This window comes from Pristis pectinata, chromosome 4 (genome assembly GCF_009764475.1).
Source record: "Pristis pectinata isolate sPriPec2 chromosome 4, sPriPec2.1.pri, whole genome shotgun sequence".
NCBI classification, from domain to species: Eukaryota; Metazoa; Chordata; class Chondrichthyes; order Rhinopristiformes; family Pristidae; genus Pristis; species Pristis pectinata.
Genome location: NC_067408.1, coordinates 59802643 through 59828065, shown reverse-complemented (window position 1 = coordinate 59828065; position 25423 = coordinate 59802643). Strand labels below are relative to the sequence as shown.

Genomic DNA, 25423 nt, shown 5'->3' with positions numbered 1-25423 from the left:
GAAAAACAGTTCCTCCTCATCTCCGTCCTAAATGTATTCCCTCAAATCTTGAGACTGTCCCCTAGTTCTAGTCTCGCCTACCAGTGAAAACGACCTTCCTGCTTCTATTTTATTTATCCCTTTCATAATTCTATGTTTCTATAAGATCCCCTCTCATTCTTCTAAATTCCAGCAAGTATAGTCCCAGGTGACTCAATGTCTCCTCATAGGCTAACCCGCTCATCTCCGGAATCAACCTGGAGGACCTCCTCTGCACTTCCTCCAAAGCCAGTACTTTCCTCAAGAAGACCAGAACTGCACGCAGTACTCACCAGTACCCTGTACAGTTGCAGCATAACCTCCCTGCTCTTAACTTCAATCCCTCTAGCAATGAAGGCCAGCATTCCATTTGCCTTCGTGATAACCTGTTGCACCTGCAAACCAACCTTTTGTGATTCATGCTCAAGCACTCCCAAGTCCCTCTGCACAACAGCATGCTGCAATCTTTCACCATTTAAATAATAATCTGATCCATTTTTCCTTCCACAGTGGATGACCTCGCATTTACCAACATTGTACTCCATCTGCCAGACCCTTGCCCACTCACTTAACCTATCTATATCTCTCGGCAGACTCTCCACATCCTCTGCACAATTTGCTTTTGCACTCAATTTAGTATTATCAGCAAACTTAGATACGCTACACTCAGTCCCCTCTTCCAAATTGTTAACGTATATCGTTGATGTGAGGTATTGGTTTATTATTGTCACTTGTACCGAGGTACTGTGAAAAGCTTGTCTTACAAACTGATCATACAGGTCAATTCATTACACAGTGCAGTTACATTGAGTCAGTACAGAGTGCATTGATGTAGTACAGGTATTGCACTTTAGGAGGTCAAATGAAAGGTGAAAGTATACAGTTAATGATAGGCCCCTTAATAGCATTGAGATACAGAGGGATCTTGGGGTCCAGGTCCATGGTTCACTGAAAATGGCTACTCAAGTGAATAAGGTGGTAAAGATGGCATATGGAATGCTTGCCTTCATTGGTGGAGTTGTTGAGTATAAGAGTAAGGAAGTCATGCTGCAGCTATATAAAACTTTAGTCAGACCACACTTATTGTGTGCACATCCGGTTGCCCAATTACAGAAAGGATGTGGAGAGGGTGCAGAAGAATCCAGGATGCTGCCTGGATTCAAGGGTATGAGCTATAAGGACAGGTTGGACAAACTTCTCCTTAGAGCATCGGAGACTGAGGTTTTTGAAATTATGAGATGCCTATACAAGGTAGGTGGTCAGAATCTATTACCCACAGTAGAAATGTCAAACACCAGAAGATGTGCTTTTAAGGTTAGAGAGGGGAAGTTTAAAGGCGATGTGAGGCTAACATTTTTTTTAATGCAGATTTGTAGATGCCTGCAATGGGTTACCGGGGTAGTAGTGGAAGCAGGCAGTTTGGTGGCTATGAGGTATTTAGATAGACACATGAATGTGAAAGGAATAGAGGGATATGGATGATAAACAGGAAGAGGATATTTAGTATAAATCGGCATAACAACATGGGCTGAATGGCCAGTCCACTGCTATGCTGTTTTATGTAATGCAAGTTGGAAATGTGGCTGCAAACCAAGTTCGCATGTTCAGAAGATGTCTGCAGTTCCATAGCAGCCAGCAAATTCATCCTGTCAGTCTCCCAAATGTTCATTTGTATTATTGGGTTGTACGTAAGTCAGGTGTTTGTAAGTGGGAGGACCACATTGCACATTGGGTAGATAATTTTTAAGGGGGGGTGGGGGAGAAGGATAAAGATGAGGGAGGAAGAAGGGTAGTCTGATATAGTGGAATGAAGGAGGCTTGTGTGCCTTTGAGCACTAATGTAGACCCATTGGGTCAAATGGTTTTGTGCTGAGTGTTAATTAAAGCCAGAAGATTTTGGTACCAGTGAAGGTTCAAAGCTATGTTACCTTTTAACGCTTTCTTTTAACAGATGCAGTTTATGCTGCTGTTTAGTCGTCAGGGGAAACTTCGACTGCAAAAGTGGTATGTTCCCCTTTCAGACAAAGAGAAGAAAAAAATTACAAGGGAGCTGGTGCAGACGGTCCTAGCACGTAAACCGAAGATGTGCAGCTTTTTGGAATGGAGGGACCTGAAGATTGTGTATAAAAGGTTCGAATACAGTTATTCAGTTCTAACTCTGGTTTGGATCTACACTCAGTACAGCAGTGAGCTGCTTTTTTCACTTCTCTAAAAATGTTCCTGAGCACAATTATTAAGTAACCTGTCCTTTGTTAAAGGGATATGTGATAAATTTAAAAATGCAGTGCAGTTGGAGCTAAAAGCTTCTGTTTAAAAGAAAAATTGTAAGTATATATGTCAGTAATGAATGCAAGGAGAAAAATATGTAATATTGTGGGGAAGGAACAAAGAGTGAGTGTAATTGGATGACTCCTTCTATGTCTTATAGCACACTAGAAATACAGCAGAGGGTTACAGGCTAGAGTTTAATTGAGGGGCTTGGGGATTTGTATATAGAGTAAGAGTCACCGAGAAGGCCCATTATTTTTCTGCTTTGTTCCTGATTTTAACTGCTGAAATTATAAACAGTAAATTTAATTTTTTTCATTCTACGTATAACATGGAATACTGAATATTTAGGCTAGAATTCCTAATGGATTCTTAGCTTCACTCACTTGTGTGCTACTGGATGGATGGCAACAGGGAGTATTTTAACAAAAATTGGTGGTAATGTACTTGGTGCCAGGTTCATCTTTGTTAAGGAAACTGAGACTCCTATGCCTCTTAATGCCTTACTGTTGAAAAATCTGAAATCAAATATATTAGAAACATAGAAAAACCTACAGCACAATTCAGGCCCTTCGGCCTACAAAGCTGTACAGAACATGTCCCTACCCTAGAAATTACTAGGCTTACCTGTAGCCCTCTATTTTTCTCATCTCCATGTACTTTTCCAACAGTCTCTTAAAAGACCCTATCGTATCTGTCTCCACCACCGTTTCCAGCAGCCCATTCCACGCACTCACCACTCTGAGTAAAAAAAACTTACCCCTGACATCGCCTCTATATCTACTCCCCAGCACCTTAAACCTATCTCCTCTTGTGGCCACCAATTCAATCCTGGGGAAAAGCCTCTGACTATCTACCCTATCAATACCTCTTGTCATCTTATACACCTCAATCAGGTCCCCCCCCTCATCCTTCGTCTCTCCAAGGAGGAAAGGCCAAGTTGCCTCAACCTGCTTTCATAAGGCATGCTCTGCATTCTAGGCAGCATCCTTGTAAATCTCCCCTGCACCCTCTCTATAGCTTCCACATCTTTCCTGTAGCGAGGTGACTAGAACTGAGCACAATACTCCAAGTGGGGTCTGACCAGGGACCTATATAGCTGCAACAATACCTCATGGCTCCTAAATTCAATTCCCCGATTGATGAAGGACAATACACCATATGCCTTCTTAATCACAGAGTCAACCTGCGCAGCCGCTTTGAGCGTTCTATGGACTCGGACCCCAAGATCCCTCTGATCCTCCACACTGCCAAGAGTCCTACCATTAAGACTATATTCCGCCAACATATTTGACCTACCAAAATGAACCACTTCACACTTATCTGGGTTGAACTGCATCTGCCACTTCTCAGCCCAATTTTGCATCCTATCTATGTCCCTCTGTGACCTCTGACAGCCCTCTATACTGTCCACAACATATCCAACCTTTGTGTTATCCGCAAACTTTCTAACTCAGCCCTTCACTTCCTCATCCAGGTTGTTTATAAAAATCACAGAGGAAGGGTCCCTGAACAGATCCCTGAGGTACACCACTGGTCACCAACCTCCACTCAGAATACGACCCTTCAACAACCACTCTTTGCCTTCTGTAGGCCAGCCAGTTCTGGATCCACAATGCAATGTCCCCTTGGATCCCATGCCTCCATGCCTCCTTACTTTCTCAATAAGCCTTGCATGGGGTACCTTATCAAATGCCTTGCTGAAATCCATACACACTACATCTACTTCATTGATGTGTTTAGTCACATCCTCAAAAAAATTCAATATTTGTTGGCAATTATTTCTAAGCAAGTATAGAGGTGTGGCATCAAACTTTTTAAAAATGTGGTATTGGAAAAAAAATCCAATTTGTTTTTGAGATTAGCCTCGAGGTTAAGTATGTTGTAAGAGGAAAAGTTAACTATGTATCTGTCTTACAGTGAGGGCAGTTGTCACTTTTAAGGCTGTGAAGTAAATGACACGAATGGCTAATTAGACAGCAGCTTCTCGCACTGCAGTAAGCAGCTGTTGTGAAACCCTTGCCCTTTTTTTCTGTCAAACTGATTAAACTCTTTTTGACTGCCATCCAAGTTTGCCCACACTGCAACTCTTGATTCTCAATTGTTTTTAGTTTGACAGGTGTTACTAAATCTATATGAAGTTCTGGACTTTATCCACCTCTACAGGATTGTTGAATCCTTGAACAGCTTTCAGTAAAGGTTGAAAACAGCAAGATGTTGGAGAAGGACGTCAATATTTCTGTGAAGGCACATAGTGGGAATATCCAGCTAAACTATTTCATTTTTCTAAATGTTTGCTCTATTCCTATTACCTTATGGAGGTGGGGGGAACCCAAGATATTCTATTCTGAATTTAGAAAGCAAAGTCTTATTTTGATAAATGACAGATCTTTCAGAAACTTGTTCAATTAAATCACCTTTTGAAATTTATTCTGAGCCTCTGATGTGATGCACAGGATAATTTAAACTTTACACAATATAATTTCTTGAATCTTCCACTTGTACAAGTGATAAAGGTATCTTTCTTCCCTGAATCAGATTAGTTCAATATCCATTCCTTCCTGGGAAGGTTGAAATTCAGTACCTCTTCACAGATTCAACAATTATTTCAAATAGTTATATCCTCCATGCTGCTTTCCAGGAATTTGAGATTGTGAGAGAATAAAAATGGGGTGGGTGTAAATGGGTGCTTGATACTTGGCACAGACTCTGTCTCTAAGTTACAGCTGGGTACGGCACACATCAGAAAGCAGTTTTAAGTTTGGGTTTGGATTGCAGGATTTCAAATCCTTGCAAGGATATTGTTCAGGTGATTGAAAGGTCAGGGTTAGTTTGATTTGTCAAAGTTCTACAGGCTGTTTTTCTGTTTCTTCATCATGTGGATTACGTACATGAAGTGTATCTGCCAGACGTAGAAGTTGCCTGTCTTTCAGTTGAATGTTACTTGGTCATGTGCTTTAAACACTCTGAAGCAAGAAACATAATATAAATTTGCATGATTGTAAGTGCTTTTCCACTGCACTGGCAAATTTCAAACACATGACTTGGGAATAGCCATGTTTGATTTGTTAAATTCATTGAGGATTTCATTTTGAAGGTTTAAAATTGACTTTAACATTGGTTGCAGATATCAATGGCATTCATTTTCATTCAATATTTTGAGTTTTCTTCAAAAGATGTAAAATAGTATGGTAAACAAATTTCAGTTATTTGATCTGGTGTAGTGGCTATTGCTATAGTGCAATGGTTTTAATAACAAGTGATTGAACTATTTTGTTTGCATAGGTATGCAAGTCTTTACTTCTGCTGTGCTATTGAGGACCAGGACAATGAGCTCATAACACTTGAGATTATTCATCGTTATGTTGAACTCCTAGACAAGTATTTTGGAAGTGTGAGTTGAAATACTTAAATTCATTGCCCATCTAACATTAGCCCTCTTGTGCAGGAAATGCACCTTAAGTTCAGTTTATCCCTATGTGTATTGTCTGGTAACTTTGGAATAGGAAAATCTTTGGTCAAAACCTTGCTTTGAATTAAATTCTAACAATCTAAAATAAAAACAGGTGTTGGGAATACTCAGCAGGTCAGGTAGCATCTGTGGAGAGAGAAGCAGTCCATGTTTCTGGTCAATGACCCCTCGTCAGAACAATCATTACTGTTTTTTCTCTCCTTAGATGCATTTTTTGATTTTTTTTTAAATTTCAGATTTCCAACACCTGCAATTTCTTTACTTTGGATTTCCAACAAGCCAGATTAAGTTGACTCTTCATTTGAAGCAAGATGTAACTTAGTGACCTATTTGCTTTATTCAAGTTGAACATGGAAGTCCACTTCTCAGATCTTTGCATTGAGTTATCTAAAGTGGAAGAGTTGATTTGCAGACTAGTTGAGCAATAGCCTGACAGTCTTGCTCACAGAATCACAATGTAGAGACAACATATCAAACTTCTCTGTCACAATTCTTGGATATATTGTGTCCTACTGGCTGGAAAGAGCCTTCAGAGGTGTTGGCACAAGTGAGAGGGAATGACCCTTGGTGTCCTCAACCCTATGAAGTCAGGGACAAAGAAACTTCCACTGACCATTCTCCTTCAGCTAAGAAACCCTTATTGAACTATGCTTAAAAGAAGTACAGTGAGTAGTAAATGTACCTCGCCCAATGTGACTTGGTGGTGCCAACACTGAGTGAAGGTGGTTGAACTGTGAAAGATGTAGCTGCTGGACTGGGTCTGTGATAGTTGGTGAAGAAACCAACATAGATGGTTAATCTACCTGACACTATCCTCTTTGACTAAATGTGGCAGCACTATCAGAAATGATTACCACCATTTGTATTCCTCACGTTCTACCATTACAATCAAGCCAGGGAACCAAATCTACAATGAGGAGTGCTGCATCTTTCGTGCCTAAAAATGAAGTTTTAATTTGCTGAAGGTGGGTCTTTCTTGACAGTGGGGGACAATACAGTATATCCAAGAATTGTGACAGTGGAGTCTGTTATTGATTTCTGTACGGTATGATTCTGTGAGTAAGACTCTCGGGCTATTACATGTGCTCATACATGTGTGCTCTTCAGCAAAATAATAAATGTCAAAATGATTGCTCAACTAATGGGTCAGATCAAAGCTCTGCTTTCCTGCTATATCCTGTAACCCAAATTTTCCTCCTCACTGAAATTATGTGATCAGTCTTGGTATCATCTGTAAACTTGACCATGCCTCGTACATTTGATCTAAATCATTAATATCTATTCCCAAAAAAAAAGCAAAGTTTGGAGTACTGAGCTATGTCAATAGCTTAGTAATAACTTTCTAGTTTCACAAATACTTGCCAATGAATACTCTGAATTCCTGCCATTAGCACTGTTCCTTGGATCCCATGGCTTGCACTTTTTTGATTTGCCTGTCAAGTTGGGACTTTATCAGAGTGCTGAAATTTATGCAAGTTACATTGAATTTGTTGCCCTCATTGATCTTCCTTATCACTTTCTCTTCTCCCCCACCCCACCCCACCCCAAACCAAAATTGAATCAAATTACTTTTCTTTAACAGATCCACATTGACTGTCTGTGATTAGTCTATGCTTTTCTAAATGAAGGTTTGTATTGTTCATGAGGATAAGTTATTCACCACTGTAATCTATTCACTGTTGGCCACTGAAGTTAAACTAATTGCCTATAATTGCCTTGTCCCTTTTCTCTCTTGAACATCCACAGTTGGAATTCTTCCAGTTGTCCATCATCACTCTCGTAGCCAGGGAAGATTGAAATATTAGTCTGAACCTCCAATTTCCTCCCATGCTTTTAACTACCTGGAAATTTCATTTGATTTATCCACTTTCAAAGATACCAAACCCCTTAATACTTTCTCTATGGAAGTACTTTTTTTTTGAAGTAGTTGCAATGTTTGTTTATCACATTCGCTATCTCACAATGTTAAAAAGGAAGTGAATAAAATATGGCAATGTTTAGTGTAAATCTGCTTTTACATGCATCCTAGTAGTTCATCTCCTTTCATTATTTTATGCTGTGCAAACTATCTGACTGAAGTTCCTTGTTGCTGAATATTTTCATAAGAAACTTTTGTCAGTGATGTGATCATACACAACTACTTAATGAAATTGATAACTGTTTGGGAAAGGTAAATGAATTGCTGAAATTAAGTTACCTCAACTGAGTTGTAAATATAGTTACTTTATAGTATTTATATTTCGGTAATCACCATCTGTCTTTGTTTCCTTTCTTGAAGGTCTGTGAGCTTGACATTATCTTTAACTTTGAAAAGGCTTATTTTATCTTGGATGAGTTCCTGTTAGGCGGAGAGGTTCAGGAGACTTCAAAGAAGAATGTACTGAAGGCAATTGAACAAGCTGATTTGTTACAAGAGGTAAGAATTAAAGAATGTGCTTGCCAGACCTTTGGCATGTTGTGTTTTGGCAGGAGAAATTGTCACCTTAGTACTAACCCTAATTTGAAAGTAGGACTTAGATTGCTTAGCACCACCTTTGTTAATCCCTTCTGTTTGGATTTATGATTTGTATATGATTGAAGTTGCATGTTTGTCTCGTGACAAAATATGGAGGCAGAAGTAGAATTTATTAAAATTGTCTGTATAGGTGTAAAGAGGCATGAGTCTTGAATGCTTTTTTTTCAATTAAATCCACATTCTAGTGTTCTAAGTTTGTGTCGGTGTCATCAAAGACCCCTGTCTTTGGGGTAAAGTGACTTTTAAAGTCTTCATTATGGAACAAAGAGTAGATTGTACTTTTGCCTCTGTATGTCTACCTTCCTTTAGTGTCTTTTCCCTGAAGAGCTTGGCTTTGTCTTTTGTGTTAGACATGTTAGTTTAGTTCTTTTGTAATTAACCTCACTTTGCTGTGTTGTCCCAGTGTTGAAACCTGGGAGCCAGACTCCTATAATTTTTTGACATTGTTTATTCTGTGTTATTCTGGGCCACTACTTTTGAGCAAATCAGTCATCAAGGCAACTTGGTAACTAAACATCACTGTATGCTTTCTGAGGAGTTCAGACTCTTCTGAAGTGCAATTACTTGGTAATTTCCACTAGATTTTTACATGAAAACATAAGGAAAATGGATTCCACATATTATTTCTCACTGTTTGCCTGTTGAGGTGTGAATATGCTGCTTGACTCAGAACGAAGTGTCAAGTTCCATATCTCGTCCATCAGTTATTCTTCTGCAGCATCAGCTTCATTGTAACCTGATTAGTGCTTAGAGGCTTGATGACTTTTGCTGAGATCTGCTTGCTGACCTCAGAGGGTTCCATTCTACTGCTCATCTCATATTCTACCTTAACCCATCCTTTGGTCATTATTGATCTCTAGTTGACTTGGGGTGATGCAAATACTTCATGGCACTAGGGGGTTTTCTCTTGTATCAAATCTGAGCATTGTCACTGTTCTGCCTGGGTGAATATCTATCGTGGCTGACATGTTTCCCACATAAGTGGTTTTTGCTGTATGGCAGTTGAAGATGTGAAAATATAACTTCATAAATGCAAGTCTTTAAAATAATGGTAGGCAGTGAATAAAGGCCATGCAAGTAATACTCAATCCTGACCTCGAGTCAGTATTGTTAAAGACTGATACTGGTAACCAAAATAGTACAGATGCTAGAAATACTCAGCAGGTTAGGTAGCATCTGGGAAGAGCAATTTAGATCAGTGAGCTTTCTATGGCATCCCTCTGGAGAAACTGTTTCTGTTTGATCTAAAAGGTTCTCAACTCACTTGAATTACAAACATTAAACTTTTTTGCTTCATGACTGCATGAAGTAACTGCGCAGGCACATGATGTCAGTCGGTAGCGTGCGCGCAGTTTAAAAACAGAAGGGAAGTCTTTGGTGTTTCGATCGGGAGTGAGAGGCCAGTGAACGGAAGCAGCCGAGGAGTTCCGAAGAGAAGTTTTTTTCTTCTAACAGTTTCGGGGATAGCGGGGAGTAACTGCGCAGGCTCCATAACCAGCGGGCAGCGTCGGAGCTGGCAGCAGAGTGAGTGGGAGCAGAGTGTTTTGGGCTTTGGCTCAAGGGGGCTTCAGCGTAAAGGGGCGAGGTGGGAGAGTAGCTGGTAAGTAAAGGTAAGGTTTATCTGTTATAAATTCTTAAGTAGGAAAAATACTAGGTAGGGAAAAAGAAACAATTAGTTCAGATGGAGGACATGGTGGTGTGCTGCAGCTGCTTGATGTGGGAGCTCGTGGCCCTTGCTGTGGTGCACGATGACCATGTCTGCAGTATGTGCTTGAGGCTGGAGGAACTTTGGCTGAAAATTGATGAGCTGGAGTTGCGGCTTCAAATACTGCGGAGCATCAGGGAGGGAGAAAGTTATGTAGATGCTGTACATCAGGAGACAGTCACCCCCCCCCCCCCCTTAGAGCAGGTACTTCTGGGGTCCAGGAAGTAGATAGAAGGGTGACTGTCAGGGGAGAGAAGGAAAAAGAAAATGAACAGGCAGCGCAGAGGACCCCGGAGGCTTTCCCCTCAATAACAGGTTTTCCGCTTTGGAAGCTGTTGAGGGGGATGACTTGCAGGGATCAAGCAGCAGTAGCCAGGTCTGTGGCACTGGGACCGGTCCTGCTGCTCAGAAGGGAAGGGAGGAGAAGAGGAAGGCAGTAGTGATAGGGGAGTCCATAGTCAGGGAAACAGATAGGAGGTTCTGTGGCAGTGAGCATGAATCCTGGATGGTATGTTGCCTCCTAGGTACCAGGGTCCAGGATGTCTCTGATCAGGTCCACAGGATTCTTGAGCGGGATGGAGAACAGCCAGAAGTTGTGGTTCATGTTGGTACCAACGACATCGGTAGGAAGAGGGATGAGATCCTGAAAAGTGAGTTTACGGAGCTAGACAGAAGGCTGAAGAACAGGACCTCAAGGGTAGCAATCTCCGGATTGCCGCCAGTGCCACGCGATAGTGAAGGTAGGAATAGGAGGAGATGGCAAATAAATGCGTGGCTGAGAAGTTGGTGCAGGAGGGAAGGTTTTAGATTTTTGGATCATTGGGATCTCTTCTGGGGAAGGTGGGACCTGAACAGAGAGGACGGGTTACACCCGAACCCAAGGGGGGCCAATATCCTTGCAGCCAGGTTTGCTAAGTGTGGTTTTATGAGTTTGTGAGGGGGGTGGAAACCAGACGGGTAGGTCAGAGGAAGAAGGGGATCGGGAAAAGTCAGATCTAACAGGTAGAGAGGCTTTGAGGAAGGAGAAGCAGAGTACAGGCTATAAAAGTAGTAAGGCAGATGGGCTAAAGTGCATTTACTTAAATGCAAGAAGCATCAGGAATAAGGGAGATGAACTGAGAGCTTGGATAAGCACATGGGACTGCGATATTGTGGCTATTACAGAGACATGGCTGACACCAGGGCAGGAATGGATATTGAATATTCCTGGTTTTCACTGTTTTAAAAGGGATGGGGGTGGTGGGGAGAAGAGGAGGAGGGGTGGCAATACTGGTCAGAGACACTATTACAGCTGCAGAAAGGGTGGATAATGTAGAAGGATCCTCTCTAGAGTCAAGATGGGTGGAAGTTAGGAACAAGAAAGGAGTGGTTACTCTACTGGGAGTATTCTATAGGCCCCTCAGTAGCAACCGGGATACTGAGGAGCAGATTGGGAGGCAGATTTTGGAAAGATGCAAAAATAACAGGGTTATTATCGTGGGAGACTTCAACTTCCCAAATATTGATTGGCACCTGCTTAGTGCCAAAGGTTTAGACGGGGCGCAGTTTAAGTGTGTCCAGGATGGATTCCTGTCACAGTATGTTGACAGGCCACTAGAGGGAATGCCATATTAGATCTAGTTTTAGGTAATGAACCGGGTCAGGAGACAGATCTCTTGGTGGGCAAGCAGTTGGGGGACAGCGACCACTGCTCCATAACCTTCAGCATTGTCATGGACAGGAATAGGAGCAAAGAGGACGGGAAGATATTTAATTGGGGAAAGGCGAATTATGAGGCTTTAAGGCGAGAACTTGAGAGTGTAAATTGGGATGACATTTTTGAAGGGAAATGTACTATGGAGATGTGGTCGATGTTCAGGGATCTCTTGCAGGATGTTAGGGATAAATTTGTCCCAGTGAGGCAGAGAAGGAATAGCAGGGTGAAGGAACCATGGGTGACAAGAGAGGTGGAACAACTATTTAGGAAGAAGAAGGCAGCATATGTAAGGTGTAAGCAGCAAGGATCAGATAGGGCTCGTGAGGAATATAGAGTAGCAAGGAAGGAACTTAAGAAGGGGACATGAAAAGGCTTTGGCGAGTAGGGTTAGGGAGAATCCCAAGGCTTTTTTCTCGTACATGAAGAGCAGAAGGATAGCTAGAGTAAAGGTAGGAACGATTAAAGACAAAGGTGGGAAGATGTGCCTGGAAGCTGTGGTGAGGTTCTCAATGAATACTTCAGTATTCATCAAGGAGAGGGATCTTGATGACGCTGAGGACAGTGTTGGTCAGGGTAATGTTCTAGAGTATGTAGATATCAAGAGAGAGGATGTGTTGGAGCTGTTAGAAAATATTAGGACAGATAAGTCCCCCGGGCCTGACGTAATATTCCCCAGGCTGCTCCGTGAGGCGAGGGAGGAGATTGCTGAACCGTTGGCTAGGATCTTTGAGTCCTCGTTGTCCATGGGAATGGTACTGGAGGATTGGAGGGTGGATTGGCAAATGTTGTCCCCTTATTCAAAAAAGGTAGTAGGGATAGTCCAGGGAATTACAGACCAGTGAGCCTTGTGTCTGTGGTGGGTAAGCTGTTAGAAAGGATCCTAAGAGATAGGATCTATGGGCATTTAGAGAATCATGGACTGGTTAGAGACAGTCAGCATGGCTTTGTGAAGGGAAGATCTTGCCTCACAAGCCTGATAGCATTCTTTGAGGAGGTGACCAGGAAGATTGATGAGGGTAGTGCAGTAGATGTGGTCTACATGTATTTTAGTAAGGCGTTTGACAAGGTTCCACATGGTAGGCTTCTTCAGAAGGTCAGAGGCCAAGGGATCCAGGGAAGCTTGGCCATGTGGATTCAGAATTGGCTTGCCTGTAGAAAGCAGAGGGTTGTGGTGGAAGGGAGTGCATTCATATTGGAGGGCTGTGACTAGTGATGTCCCACAAGGATCGGTTCTGGGACCTCTACTTTTCGTGATATTTATTAATGACTTAGATGAGGGGGTGGAAGGGTGGGTTAGCAAGTTTGCAGATGACACAAAGTTAGGTGGTGTTGTGGATAGTGTAGAGGGCTGTCGAAGCTTACAGATAGGATGCAGAGTTGGGCTGACAAGTGGCAGATGGAGTTCAATCCAGAGAAGTGTGACGTGGTACACTTTGGAAGGACTAACTCCAAGGCGGAGTACAAGGTTGATGGCAGGATTCTGGGCAGTGTGGAGGAGCAGAGTGGTCTGGGGGGTTCATATCCACAGATCCCTGAAAGTTGCCTCACAGGTGGATAGGGTAGTTAAAAAAGCTTATGGGATGTTACGGGATCGAGTTTGAGCCACGAAGTAATGATGCAGCTCTACAAAACTCTGGTTAGACCACACTTAGAGTACTGTGTCCGGTTCTGGTCGCCTCATTATAGGAAGGATGTGGCGGCGTTGGAAAGGGTGCAGAGGAGACTTACCAGGATGCTGCCTGGATTAGAGAGTATGGATTATGAGGAGAGACTAAAGGAGCTAGGGCTTTACTCATTGGAGAGGAGGAGGGTGAGGGGAGACATGATAGAGGTATACAAAATATTAAGAGGAATAGATAGTGGACAGCCAGCGCCTCTTTCCCAAGGCACCAATGCTCAATACAAGAGGGCATGGCTTTAAGGTAATGGGTGGGAAGTTCAAGGGAGATGTCAGAGGGAAGCTTTTCACCCAGAGAGTGGTTGGTGCATGGAATGCGCTGCCTGGGGTGGTGGTGGAGACTGATACGTTGGTCTTCATGAGATTGTTAGATATGCATATGGAGGAATTTAAAATAGAGGGATATGTAGGAGGAAGGGGTTAGATCGTCTTAGGTGTGGTTTGAAGGTCAGCACAACATGGTGGGCCGAAGGGCCTGTATTGTGCTGTATTGTTCTGTGGTACTTGCACTTTTACTAACATGATAAATAAAGGTTGCTTGAGATTCTGATGTCAAATTCTTGTGAAGGACAACAACAACGTTCATAAAGCCTAAAAAAAATTGAAGATAAAACTTTTTCAAGTCTAGGTAAGTTGTCCATTTGCTTTGATGTGCCAGTCTTTGATCTTAGACCAGAGACTAACCTATACAAGATTGAAAAGATATGGAAAAGTCAACAGTGAGCTACAAGGACTATATGCATTCATACTTGCCTTTAACAAAGTATAGATTGCATAGTACTTTACAGCAGTGGAATGTTGATGGCTAGACATGGTGAACAATTCTAGAGTAGGTCTGGAGAATGTAAGAAATTATTTTGAAGAGAACCTGTTTAATGGTTAATTTAATGGTCTAATTCAGTAACCTCATCTCTAGATTCTGGGTGCAGAATTGTGATTTCTATTATAAGAAAAAGAACCAGGATGCATATAAGAGCAAAATAAACAGACTGCTGGAGGAACTCAGTGGATCAGGCAGTGTCTGTGGAGGCAGTGGGATTTTGACACTTTAACCCTTAATCAGGACTGAGTGTAGTTTGGAACAGACAAGAGAACCTGATTGATCTCTTGTTTGCTTTCAAAATTGGTTGTGAAGAATACAAGAACTGAGCTTTTCAGTGCACTGAAAGGAATGTAAGAAGGGAGCATATTTTTCAAAGATGCAACTGTTGATTACTGAGTGTCTTTGTTCTTTCTAATTTTTTTTTGTTTTGGTGTAGTTTTCTGATTAATGTAACTGCAGCTCTTCAATGAATTGTGTTGGAACACCAGAAAAATCTGTTGCCACACAGCTGTGCCCATGCTGCCTCTTAGTGTTTCCATGTTACCTTGGATATAAAGGAAATATGCTGAATGCTTGAATGCCAAAGAATAATTTGTACCAGAGGTCAATCTCATTTTGTTTGGGCTTAATTGTTATATTAATCTGAGAGTGGTACTGTGTTATCTTCTCTTGAGTACTTTGATTGTAATTCCTTCCAAATACAAAATTTAAATCTTTAAAGATTGTCAAAAGTCTTCAGTGGCAGAATTGTTTAATCTAAGCTTGGCTTGCACCTGGAGAGTGTGATCCATGCGTCAAGCCCTTCTGCTTGTTGCACGAATGGTTTTTGGCCAGCTACTGTATCTTAAAGAAACCTTCACTGTACCGTGTGGGGAAAACAGAATTTGTTTTGTATGGTGTTCCTGATCATTTCCCAGAGCCCATCTCTCTATTGCTTTCTTCTCCCATGCATATGCCATTTTTTTTGGGAAGTTGGCAAGCAGCCTGCTCATGAGTTGTGTCAGTCTACTGGTGTGTGAAGGCATGAAGATGTGCATTGGTATGTCTGTGACCTGTGTAGATTCCTTTTGATTGACCTCTGAGAAGTTTGCGTGGGTGTTTTCAGGAATGTCACTCAGTATGCAGTGAAATTGTACATCAGTGTCATGCCCTGCTTTGTCAGTTCACATCAGTTTCATTTAGTGTCTCACTAGCACTTTAAAATTCAAGTGCTGTGTCAAAATAAAAATGTGTTGCTCTTTGACGTGTGGAGGACATTAGAAGCAAGAGTAGGCTGCTCAGCTCCTTGAGCCTGCCCTACTATTCAATAACACCATGGCTGATTGTAATCTTAATCCCACATTCCAGCCAAACACCCCACACCGCGCATGTGCATGCACACACACATTTACCCCTTGTTTGTCAAGAATCTGACTACCTCTGCCTTAAAAAATATTTGAAGACTCTGTCCACTGTCCTTTGAGAAGAAGTTCCAAAGATGTACTATCTTCCTTTGTGTCTTAAACAGCAACCCCTTATTTTTGAACATTAATCCCTAGATCTAGATTTTCTCACAAAAGGAAATATCACATCTCTTGAGGTCATTCAAGTCCCCTCTGATTTTCCTCAGCTCTCATGGATATAAGCGTGGTAAGGTTGTCTAAGCAGAAAAGATTGCGCTGGCTGTTCCAGCTTTTCAGAAACCAAAAATGCTGGGAACCCTCAACAAAGAGAAACAGGGTTAATGTTTCAGGTCAAGCACCCTTCGTTAGAACTGGGAATGACAGAAAATAAGCTGATATCGAGCTGCTGTGAGGATGTGGAATAGGATAAGCGCAATGTTGTGGGTGACCGAGGCAAGGGTTGTCATGGGGAGAAGAAGTTAATGAGGCCATCTGGTTGATGGTTAATGTAGAGCTGTTAGGGAGAGAGAACCAGGCTTGGCCCTTTGTTGTGACTCGTACTTTGTCTGTGTTCTCACTCTCTAACTGCCCTCGTGTCATTCCTTTTGTGAGCAAAGGGCCATGTTTTCTCTCCTTAGAGGCCACTATTAACCCATTGGCCAAAAGACCTCATTTACAGCTTCTCCCCAGGGCTTCCCTGACCTCTCCCCATGAGAGATAGGGACAGATTTGGACAGAGATGACTAGATGTTAACATTGACCCCCATCCTATCTGCAGCTTGATACTAATCTTTTTTTCCTTCCCAGATCCCATAAAGGATTCCTTCACTTTCTCTTTCCACTGTTTGGCCCGCTGAATGTTTCCAATATTTTCTGTTTTTTATTCAGATTTCTAGCTTCTGCAGTTCTTGATTTGTTTTTTCATTCCAGATAGTAATCCATTAAACCTTGTGATGGTTTTCAATGCATTGTTATCCTTCCTTAAATAAGGAGATCGATAATGTGTGCGTTACTCCCGATGTAGTCTCACCAATGCCCCAGTCAACTGAATTTTGTATTCAGTTTCCCCCAGCACCAAAGAATAACCTTCCTAAGTATTTGTTGTACCTGCATGCTAGCCTTTTGTGAATCATGAACTACGACACCCAGGTCTCTCTAAACCTCAAGCTCTGCCATTTCTTATCATACAGATTTTTTTTAAGTTCCTTACTTTCCTGCCAAATGAACAATTTCACATTTTTCCACATAGTACCCCATTTGCTGGATCTTTGACCTTTAACCTGTCTGTCCCTTTTTAGCCTCCTTGTAGTCCTCTTCACAACTGTGTCATCAACAAATTTAGCAATCATACCCTTTTGGGACATTCATCCTAATTGAGATCCCAGCTGTGATGAGTGGTGTGCCGCAGGTATTGGTGCTGTTGCTTGTCATCAATGTTAACAATTTGGAAAAGAATGGAGTTGGCCATGATTAGTCAATTTGTGGATGACACCAAAATTGATGGTGTGGTGGTGAGTGAAGAAGGTTATCTAAGGTTACAGCAGGATCTAGATGAACTGGGAAAGTGGGCCAAGAAATGACAGATAGAATTTAACTCGGACAAGGGCAAACTGATGCATTTTGGGAAGTTAAACCAGGGAAGGACATGCATAGTAAATGACAGGGCCCTGGAGAGTGTTGTAGAACAGACACACCAAGAGGTACAAGCACATAGTTCACTGAAAGTGGCAACACAGATGAACAAAGTGGTAAAGAAGGCTTTGGCATGCTTGTTTCATTGGACAAGGCACTGAATACAAGAGTTAGAACATCATGTTACAACTGTACAAGATGTTGGTGAGACCACACCTGGAAAATTGTGTGCCGTTCTGTTTGATGTAATATAGGAAGGATGTGATTAAGCTAGATAGGGTGCAGAAAAAGCTTCACAAGAATGTTGCTAGGACTGGAGGGCTTGAGCAATAAGGAGACTGAAAAGGCTGGGACTATTTTCCCTGCAGCAAAGGAGGCTGAGGTATGACCTTATGGAGGGTTATAAAATCATGAGGGGCATAGATATGATGGATGGTCACAATTCTTTTCCTAAGGTGTGGTTTTCTAAAACTAGAGGACAATAGGTTCAAGGTGAGAGGGGAAAGATTTAAAAGGGACCTGAGGGGCAAGTTTTTTCACACAGAGGGTGGTTGGGTGTATGGAACTTGCTGCCAGACAGTGTTAGAGGCGAGTACGGTTACAATGTTTAAGATATTTGGACAGGTTGATGAATTGGAAAGGTTTAGAGGAATATGGGCCAAACGTAGGCACATAGGACTAGGTCAGAAAGACACCATGGTCAGCATGGATGAGTTGGGCCAAAGGGCCTGTTTCCCTGCTGTGTAACTCTGACTCTATTTTGATTATGCACAGGACCCTATTCCATATGCTGAATAGAAATGTTGTTTCTGAATTTGGCAAAATATCACTATTCTAAGAAAATTAATCTGATCACAATTTAGTTGCTCTGGAGTAATGCTCTCAACATTATCCACTCAATAGTTACAGCGAGTTCTGGTCTCTCAACTGTCTAGTTACAGGCATTGGATTTGGTGAACTGAAACATTGGACAACTGCAGTAACATTTTTTTTAAATGATACATGCATTATCCTTTTATGAATTAGTCAAGGCAAAAGTATATTTTTTTCCCTGGCAATGGAACTGTTTGTGATTTGTATCACATTAATATTATTAATAATTCTGAGCCCAGTTTGGAGATGAGGAACAAAGGATAAGATATAATTTGATGTACTTCAAGAATAGTTCGAATAAAAACAGAATGCAGCTTAGGCAGCATATGTAGAGAGAAGCCTTAAGGTTTCAGGTTGACAGCTTTTTATTAGACCTGAAACATTAATTGTTTCTCTCCGCACAGCTGCTTCTTGACCTAAATATTTCCATTATTTTCTGTTTTTATACAAGATTTCCAGCATCTGCAGTATTTGTTTTTAGAAAATAGCTCAAAGGATCACTGGTACGTAAGCTAGTTTGATTTTAATCTGAGCCCTCATAATGTCTCTTAGAAAGAGTTCCATTGACCTGCTCACACTGAAGATTAACCAACTAGTGTGCAATTACTTGGTTTGTCCCTTTTCTTTTCATTAAATAATAAGTACATCAACAATCCTCTGGCACCACTCCTGTAGCCGAGGAGGATTGAAAAATTGAAGTTGAAGCCTCTGCAATTTCTTCTTGCTGCTTTTACTTGGATGTATTTCATCTGGGTCTGGTGATTTATCCACTTTCTCAAATGTTTAAATCCTTAATACTTCCCCTCAAACCATGTGCATTGATCTAATATTTCACACCTGTCTGTCTATTACTGCAACAGCAACATTATCTCCCTCTTTAATGAAGACATGAAGAGCCTTAACTACATCCTCTACCTTCATGCCTAAATTACCTTTTTGGTCCCTGATAGGGTTGTAGGCTTTGCTTAAACTTGTTCTTAATGTACTTAGAATCATAAAATATCTTTGTTTTCTTTAATTGGTGGTATTTTCTCATATCCTCTCTTTGGTTTCCTAATTTCTTTTTAATTTTACTCTGCTTACTGGTGTATTATGCTCTTGGTGTCTGACATAGTCTTCTTTCTTTCTGCCTTCTCTTGCCCTATACACCTTATCATCCAGGGGGATCTAGATTTGGCAGTCTTCCCCTTTATCACTATGGCAGCAGGTTTGCTTTGAATCTCTTCCACTGTCTTCTGTTGCCTTGCTCTGAGGTTTTTAGCTCTTTCCCTGGATGGTGAGACAATTATTTGTTTTCGTTAACTTGATATATGCCAGTTTTACAAGTTTTCCAAATTATGCATGTAGTACCAACGTTTTTTGAGGTGGAGATGGTGCAGTGGAGATTCACAAAGATGCTGTCTGAAGTGGAATGTTTCAGTTATGAGGAGAGACTAGATAGGCTAAGGGGGGACCTGATCGAAGTATACAAAATTATGGGAGGCATAAATGGGGTAGACAGGAAGCTTTTCTGCTTGGCAGAGTGTCTAAGACCAGAGGGCAAAAGTTTAAGGTAAGTGGTACGAGGTCGAGAGGGGATTTGAGGAAGAATTCAGTTGCCCTCTAGGTGAAGTCTGGAACACCCTGCCTGAGCAGGTGGTGGAGGCAAAAATACTCCTCGACATTTAAGAAACATCTGGATGAGCAGGTGAATTACCAAGGCATAGTATGTTATGGACCAAGTGCTGGGAAATGGGATTAGTATAGGTGAGTATTTGACAGTTGGCATGGATGCAATAGGCTGAAGGGTCTGTTTCTATGCTGAATGACTCCATAACTCTGTGGATGAGATGAGATTCACTGTCAATTTTTTTGCTTCCCAAGCTCGCCATTTTCTGGCTTTCCAAGTGGAGGTACAAATGCCTGAATTCAACCACTGTAGAAGTTAGAAGGTGAAGACAGATGGCAGTAAAATAAAGGGGAAGAAACCTTGATGCAATAACAAAATGTGAAAATGTAACATTAGAATGTGGTGAAGGATGGGTGCACAGAAAGATTAGATGACCATGGTCAAAGCAGACAGTTGGGCTTGGAAATGGTTACAGTACGTATTGGTTTATTATTGTCACTTGTACCAGGGTACAGTGAAAAGCTTGTCTTACAAACCGATCATACAGGTCAATTCATTACGCGGTGTAGTTACATTGAGTTAGTACAAAGTGCATTGATGTAGTACAGGTAAGAACAATAACAGTACAAAGTGTCACAGCTGCAGAGAAAGTGCAGGGCAATAAGGTGCAAGGTCACAACAAGGTAGATTGTGAGGTCATAGTCCATCTCATTGTATAAGGGATAGTGAAATTTAAAAGTGTGGAATGATTATAGTAAAAGTAATGGGTAGATCTGTAGAGACCAGTTTGCAACGTGTCGCCACGCTCCGGCGCCAGCTTGCATCAGCGCCATGTGGCAGAATAGTTGAGAACGTAGACTGGGAGTGATTAAGACCGGGGGAGCGGATGGAGTAAAATAAAAGGAGAAAGCTGTAAGCCAGCAATTTTCGAGATAATATTGTGGTTGGAGCTGAGAGAATAAAATGATGGAAATTCAGCCAGAGATGGGTCAGAGGAAGTGAGCAGAGCTGAAAGATTGAAGTGAACCAGGCTGTGCTAACAGTTTGCAATGGAAAAAGTTAAGAGAGGTTGAGGCTACATGGAGAGATCCACGTAGAAGGGAGGAAGAGCCTGCTGCTTGAAGGGGAAGTCTTCTGGCAGTAGGGTTGCATGGAGCTCAAATTATTGAAGTAAAGGAATGAAACAGATTCTAGTGAGGGCTGATCATTTGGGTCTGAGGGCTAGTGATTAGTTATCAAATGATTAGTTTGGCAGGAGATCTGAGTCAGAGTAAGTGAAGGGGAATAAGGATCTGGAGCATTGGGATCCAACAGTATTTGAAATTTGCAATCCTTGACAATTGAGTCTTCTGTACATTGTGGAGATGATGCAGGTTAGATGACCAGTTAGTAGTCTCTGAACATGACTAAGCTTCTAACTATTTGTCACTTGGCCTATTGGGAAATCAATGTAAGTAGACTCAACTTTTGGGGTTTAGCAATGTCAAAGTTAACCCCATTTTTTGATAACTGTTATTGATTCTGCTATTCCATTTACCCTTTTTCTTTCTTCTCGTTGCCAACACCCTCTTCCTCAATTTTCTGCCTCCCATTTGTTTGTTCTTCTGCTCTTTTTTTTTAAAAAAAGCCCTGTGGCTTGCTCGGATACTAACTTAAAACCTGTCATTTCAAACTCTTTAGTTCTGAAGAGTTTTTGTGATGGATGTGAAACATTTGCTGATTCTATCCACTAATGCTCACAGATCTGTGGAGTGATTTGTTGAATTCAGACTTCCTGTATATCCACTATTTTGTTTTCAGATGCAATTCTATTCTGTCCATTTCATATTTGGATACTGATTAATATTTCCTTGTACTTAAATTTTCCTGTGGCATTCTTCTTTATTTTCATACTATGCATGTGTGAGCCATTGAATTGAATATTGATTCTGATATAAATTCTATTTTATTCAAAATGCATCCATATAATATTATAATATAATCAGAAAATTATATTATTTCATAATAGACAGGAGACAGGCAGGAGATTCTGTGGCCGCAGAAGAGATGCCAGGATGGTGTGTTGCCTTGTGGGTGCCAGGGTTAAGGATGTTTCTGAGTGGCTGCAGAAAGTTCTTGAGTGGGAGGGAAAACAGCCAGAAATCGTTGTACATGTTAGTATGCACGACATGGGGAGAACAAGGGATGAGATTCTGCAGAATGAGTATAGGGAGTTAGTTAAGAAGCAGAACCTCTATGGTAGTTATCTCTGGATTACTCCCAGTGCCATGTGTTAGTGAGGTCAGATAGAAGGATAGACCAGATGAATTAGTGGCTGAGGACCTGGGGCAGGGATTCGGGTTCTTGGACCATTGGTATCTCTTGTGGGGTAGAGGCAACCTTTACAAGAGGGATGGGTTACCAGAGAGGGACCAATATCCTTGCAGGGAAATTTGCTAGTGCTACATGGGAAGGATTAAACTAGATTAGCAGGGTGGTGGGACACTGAGCAGAAGCAAGTCAGCAGTAGCCAGCAAGAGCAAGTTTAGTAATCAGGAGAGCCAGGAGCACAGTAAAGGCAGGGAAAGAAATACCAAGTTAAATTGCATTTGTTTCAATGCATGAGGTTTAACAAGTAAGGCAGACAAACTCAGAGTCAGGATTGGCTCTGAGGACTAGTATGTTATAGTCATAACAGAAACATGGCTGAAAGAAGGGCAGGACTGGCAGCTCAATATTCCGGGATACGGATCTGAGGTACAAGTAAGCAAGGAGTATTTAGATGACATTCTTGGGGGATCATTCAGTGAGGCTATATGGATAGAACTTAGAAGCAAGAAAGGGAGGGTCAGTGGGAACTCAAGGAACAGGTGTGTAGAGAAATTGCTGATGGTTGTAAGAATAATAGGGTTGTATTTGTGGGACATTTCAATTTCCCCTGTATTGACTAAACTACCCAGAGTGTTAAGGGCCTGGATGGGGTGGAATTTGTGAAATGTGTCCAGGAAAGTTTCCTGAGGCAATATATAGAGGGCCCTACTCGGGAGGGTGCAATACTGGACCTCCTGTTAGGGAATGAGGTAGGGCAAGTAACAGAAGTGGCAGTCAGGGAGCACTTTGGCACTAGTGACCATAATTCTATTAGTTTTAAGATGGTGATGGAAAAGGATAGGACAGGCCCACAGGTTAGGGTCCTAAAATGGAGCAGGTCTAATTTTGGGGGAATTAGATAGGATCTAGCAGAGGTCGATTAGGTAAACCTGTTTGAAGGGAAAAGAACGAATGGCAAGTGGGAGACTTTTAAGAGTGTGATATCAAGTGTCCAGGAGCAGCATGTTCCTGTTAGGGTGAAGGGTAAACCTGGCAAGTTTAGGAAACATTGGGATATTGAGCCTCTGGTCAAGAAAAAAAAGGGAGCATGCACTGTGTTTAGGAGGTTGGGGACGAGTGAATCCCTTGATGACTATAAAGAGATTAAGAATATTCTTTGAGGGAAATCAGGAGGGCAAAGAGAGAGTATGAGATGGATCTCGCAGGTAAAGTTAAGGAAAATCCCAAGGGGTTCTATAGCTATATTAAGAGTAAAAGGGTGACCAGGGAGAGAGTAGGTCCCCTTAGAGATCAGCAGAGCCACCTATGTCTTGAGCCGCAGGAGGTGGGTGGGATTTTTAATGAATATTTCTCCTCTGTTTACTCTGGTTGCTCAAGAGATAAGTGAAACTAGTCAAGATGTTTTAGAGGATATTTGTATTGCCAGGGAGAAGGTATTTGCAGTCTTGTAGCACATTAATGTGGGTAAATCCCCAGGGCCTGACCAAGTGCATCCTAGGACTTAGTGGGAGGCTAGAGGAGAAATTGCAGAGGCCCTTGGGGAGATTTTTGCTTCATCGTTAGCCACTTGTGAAGTTCCCGAAGACTGAAAAGTGGCTAATATTGTTCTGTTGTTTAAGAAAGGTAACAAGGACAATCCAGGGAACTACAGGCCTGTCAGTCTGACATCAGTGGACGGGAAGTTACTGGAGGGACTTCTGAGGGACAGGATCTTCCAGCATTTGGATAGACTCAATATGATTAGGAGGATTCAGTATGGCTTTGTGTATGGAAAGTTGTGCTTGGTGAACCTTTCAGAGCTTTTGGAAGGGGTAACCAAAAAGGTAGATGAGGGTAGGGCTGTGGATGTCGTCTGTTTGGACTTTAGCAAGGCCTTTGACAAGGTCCCCCATGGTAGGCTGGTCTGGAAGGTTAGGTCCCATGAAATCCAGGGAGAGCTAGTTAATGGATTCAAAATTGGTTTGGAGGTAGGAAGCAGAGGGAGGTGGTTAAAGGTTTTTTCTCGGAATGGAGGCTGGTGACTAGTGGTGTGCCGCAGGGGTCAGTGTTGGGAACCTTATTTGTTATTTATATAAATGATTTGGATGCAAATGCGCAAGGCTTGATCAGTAAGTTTGCAAATAACACAAAATTAGGAGGTTGTTGATAGTGAGGAAGGTTATGGTAGATTACAGGGGGTTCTTGATCAGTTAGGGAAGTGTGCCGAGGAGTGGCAAATGGATTTCAATACAGATAAATGTGAGGTGATGCGTTTTGGAAAGTCAAACCGGTATAGGACTTGTACTATGAATGGTCGGGCACTAGGGAGTGTAAAGGAACAGTGCAAATGCATAGTTCCTTGAAAGTGGCATCACAGGTAGACAACGGTGATAAAGGCATTTAGCCTGCTGGCCTTCAGTCAGGGCATTGAGTATAGGAGTTGGCACATTATGTTGAAGTTGTATAAGTCATTGTTGAGGCCGCATTTGGAGTACTGTGTACAGTTTTGGTCACCCTGTTATAGGAAAGATGTGGTTAAACTGGAAAGAGTGCAAAGAAGATTTACGAAGATGTTGTCAGGACAAGAGGGCCTGAGTTATATGGAGAAGTTGGTTAGGTCTTTATTCCTTAGAGCGTAGGAGAATGAGAGGTAATCTTAGAGGTTTATAAAATCATGAGGGGTATAGATAAGGTGGATGGTAGCAGTCTTTCCCCCAGGTAGCTGAGTCTAAAACTAGGGGGCATAGATTAAGCGTGAGAGGGGATGATTTAAAAAGGCAACTTTTTTTATGCAGAGGGTGGTGAGTAAATGGAACGAGCTGCCAGAGGAAGTGGTTGAGGCAAGTCCAATAGTATAATTTAAGAAGCACTTGGATAGGTACATGCAGGGCTGGAGCTTAGGGGGATATGGGCTAAACACAGGAAATTGAGGCTAGATGGGTGGGCACCATGTTCAGCATGGACACGTTGGGCCGAAGGGCCTGTATCCCTGCTGTATTGTTTCATGACTTTATGACTCTACCTCCAGCTCAGTGGGTCTAGTGATACGGTCTGAAAATGGTTCTCTTCTTGAGTAAAAGTGTGATTTCCCTTTTCTACCACGTTTTCAAAGTTACATTACACCTATAATTGTGGGTCACTTTCTCCTAAATCATATTTATACCTAACTATCACACACATATTTTCTGTTGACTTGCATTATTTGCTCACAGTCTGTGTGAGTGGTGCTGTTTACCCCATTAAATTTAAAGGAAACAAAAGGCCACAGTAGTCTGTAATATTTGAAGCTGTGTGGTTTGGGCTGATGTACAGCAAAGGTTACTTTGAGGGATCTGTTCTGGGACCCCTGCTCTTTGTGATTTTTTTTGACTTGGATGAAAATGTGGAAGGGTGGGTTGGTAAGTTTTCTGACTGTGGTAGGCTGGTGGTGGTGTGGATAGTGTAGAAGGTTGCTGTAGATTAC

The 25423-nt window shown here is 41.8% G+C and overlaps 1 protein-coding gene across 5 annotated transcripts in view; it reads left to right on the top strand.

The window, feature by feature from the left end:
* The window catches only part of ap1s2 (adaptor related protein complex 1 subunit sigma 2), a 53488-nt gene that overhangs the window by 11596 nt on the left and 16469 nt on the right, over positions 1-25423 (top strand). For all 5 annotated transcript variants that reach the window (XR_007956294.1, XR_007956295.1, XM_052015311.1 and 2 more), the window contains exons 2-4: positions 1970-2148; positions 5572-5680; positions 8037-8174. Coding sequence is in view for 3 of the 5 variants with exons in the window: in XM_052015311.1 (XP_051871271.1) it covers positions 1970-2148; positions 5572-5680; positions 8037-8174 (426 nt within the window). In the remaining 2 variants the exon portion in view is untranslated. The remainder of the gene's footprint in view (positions 1-1969; positions 2149-5571; positions 5681-8036; positions 8175-25423) is intronic.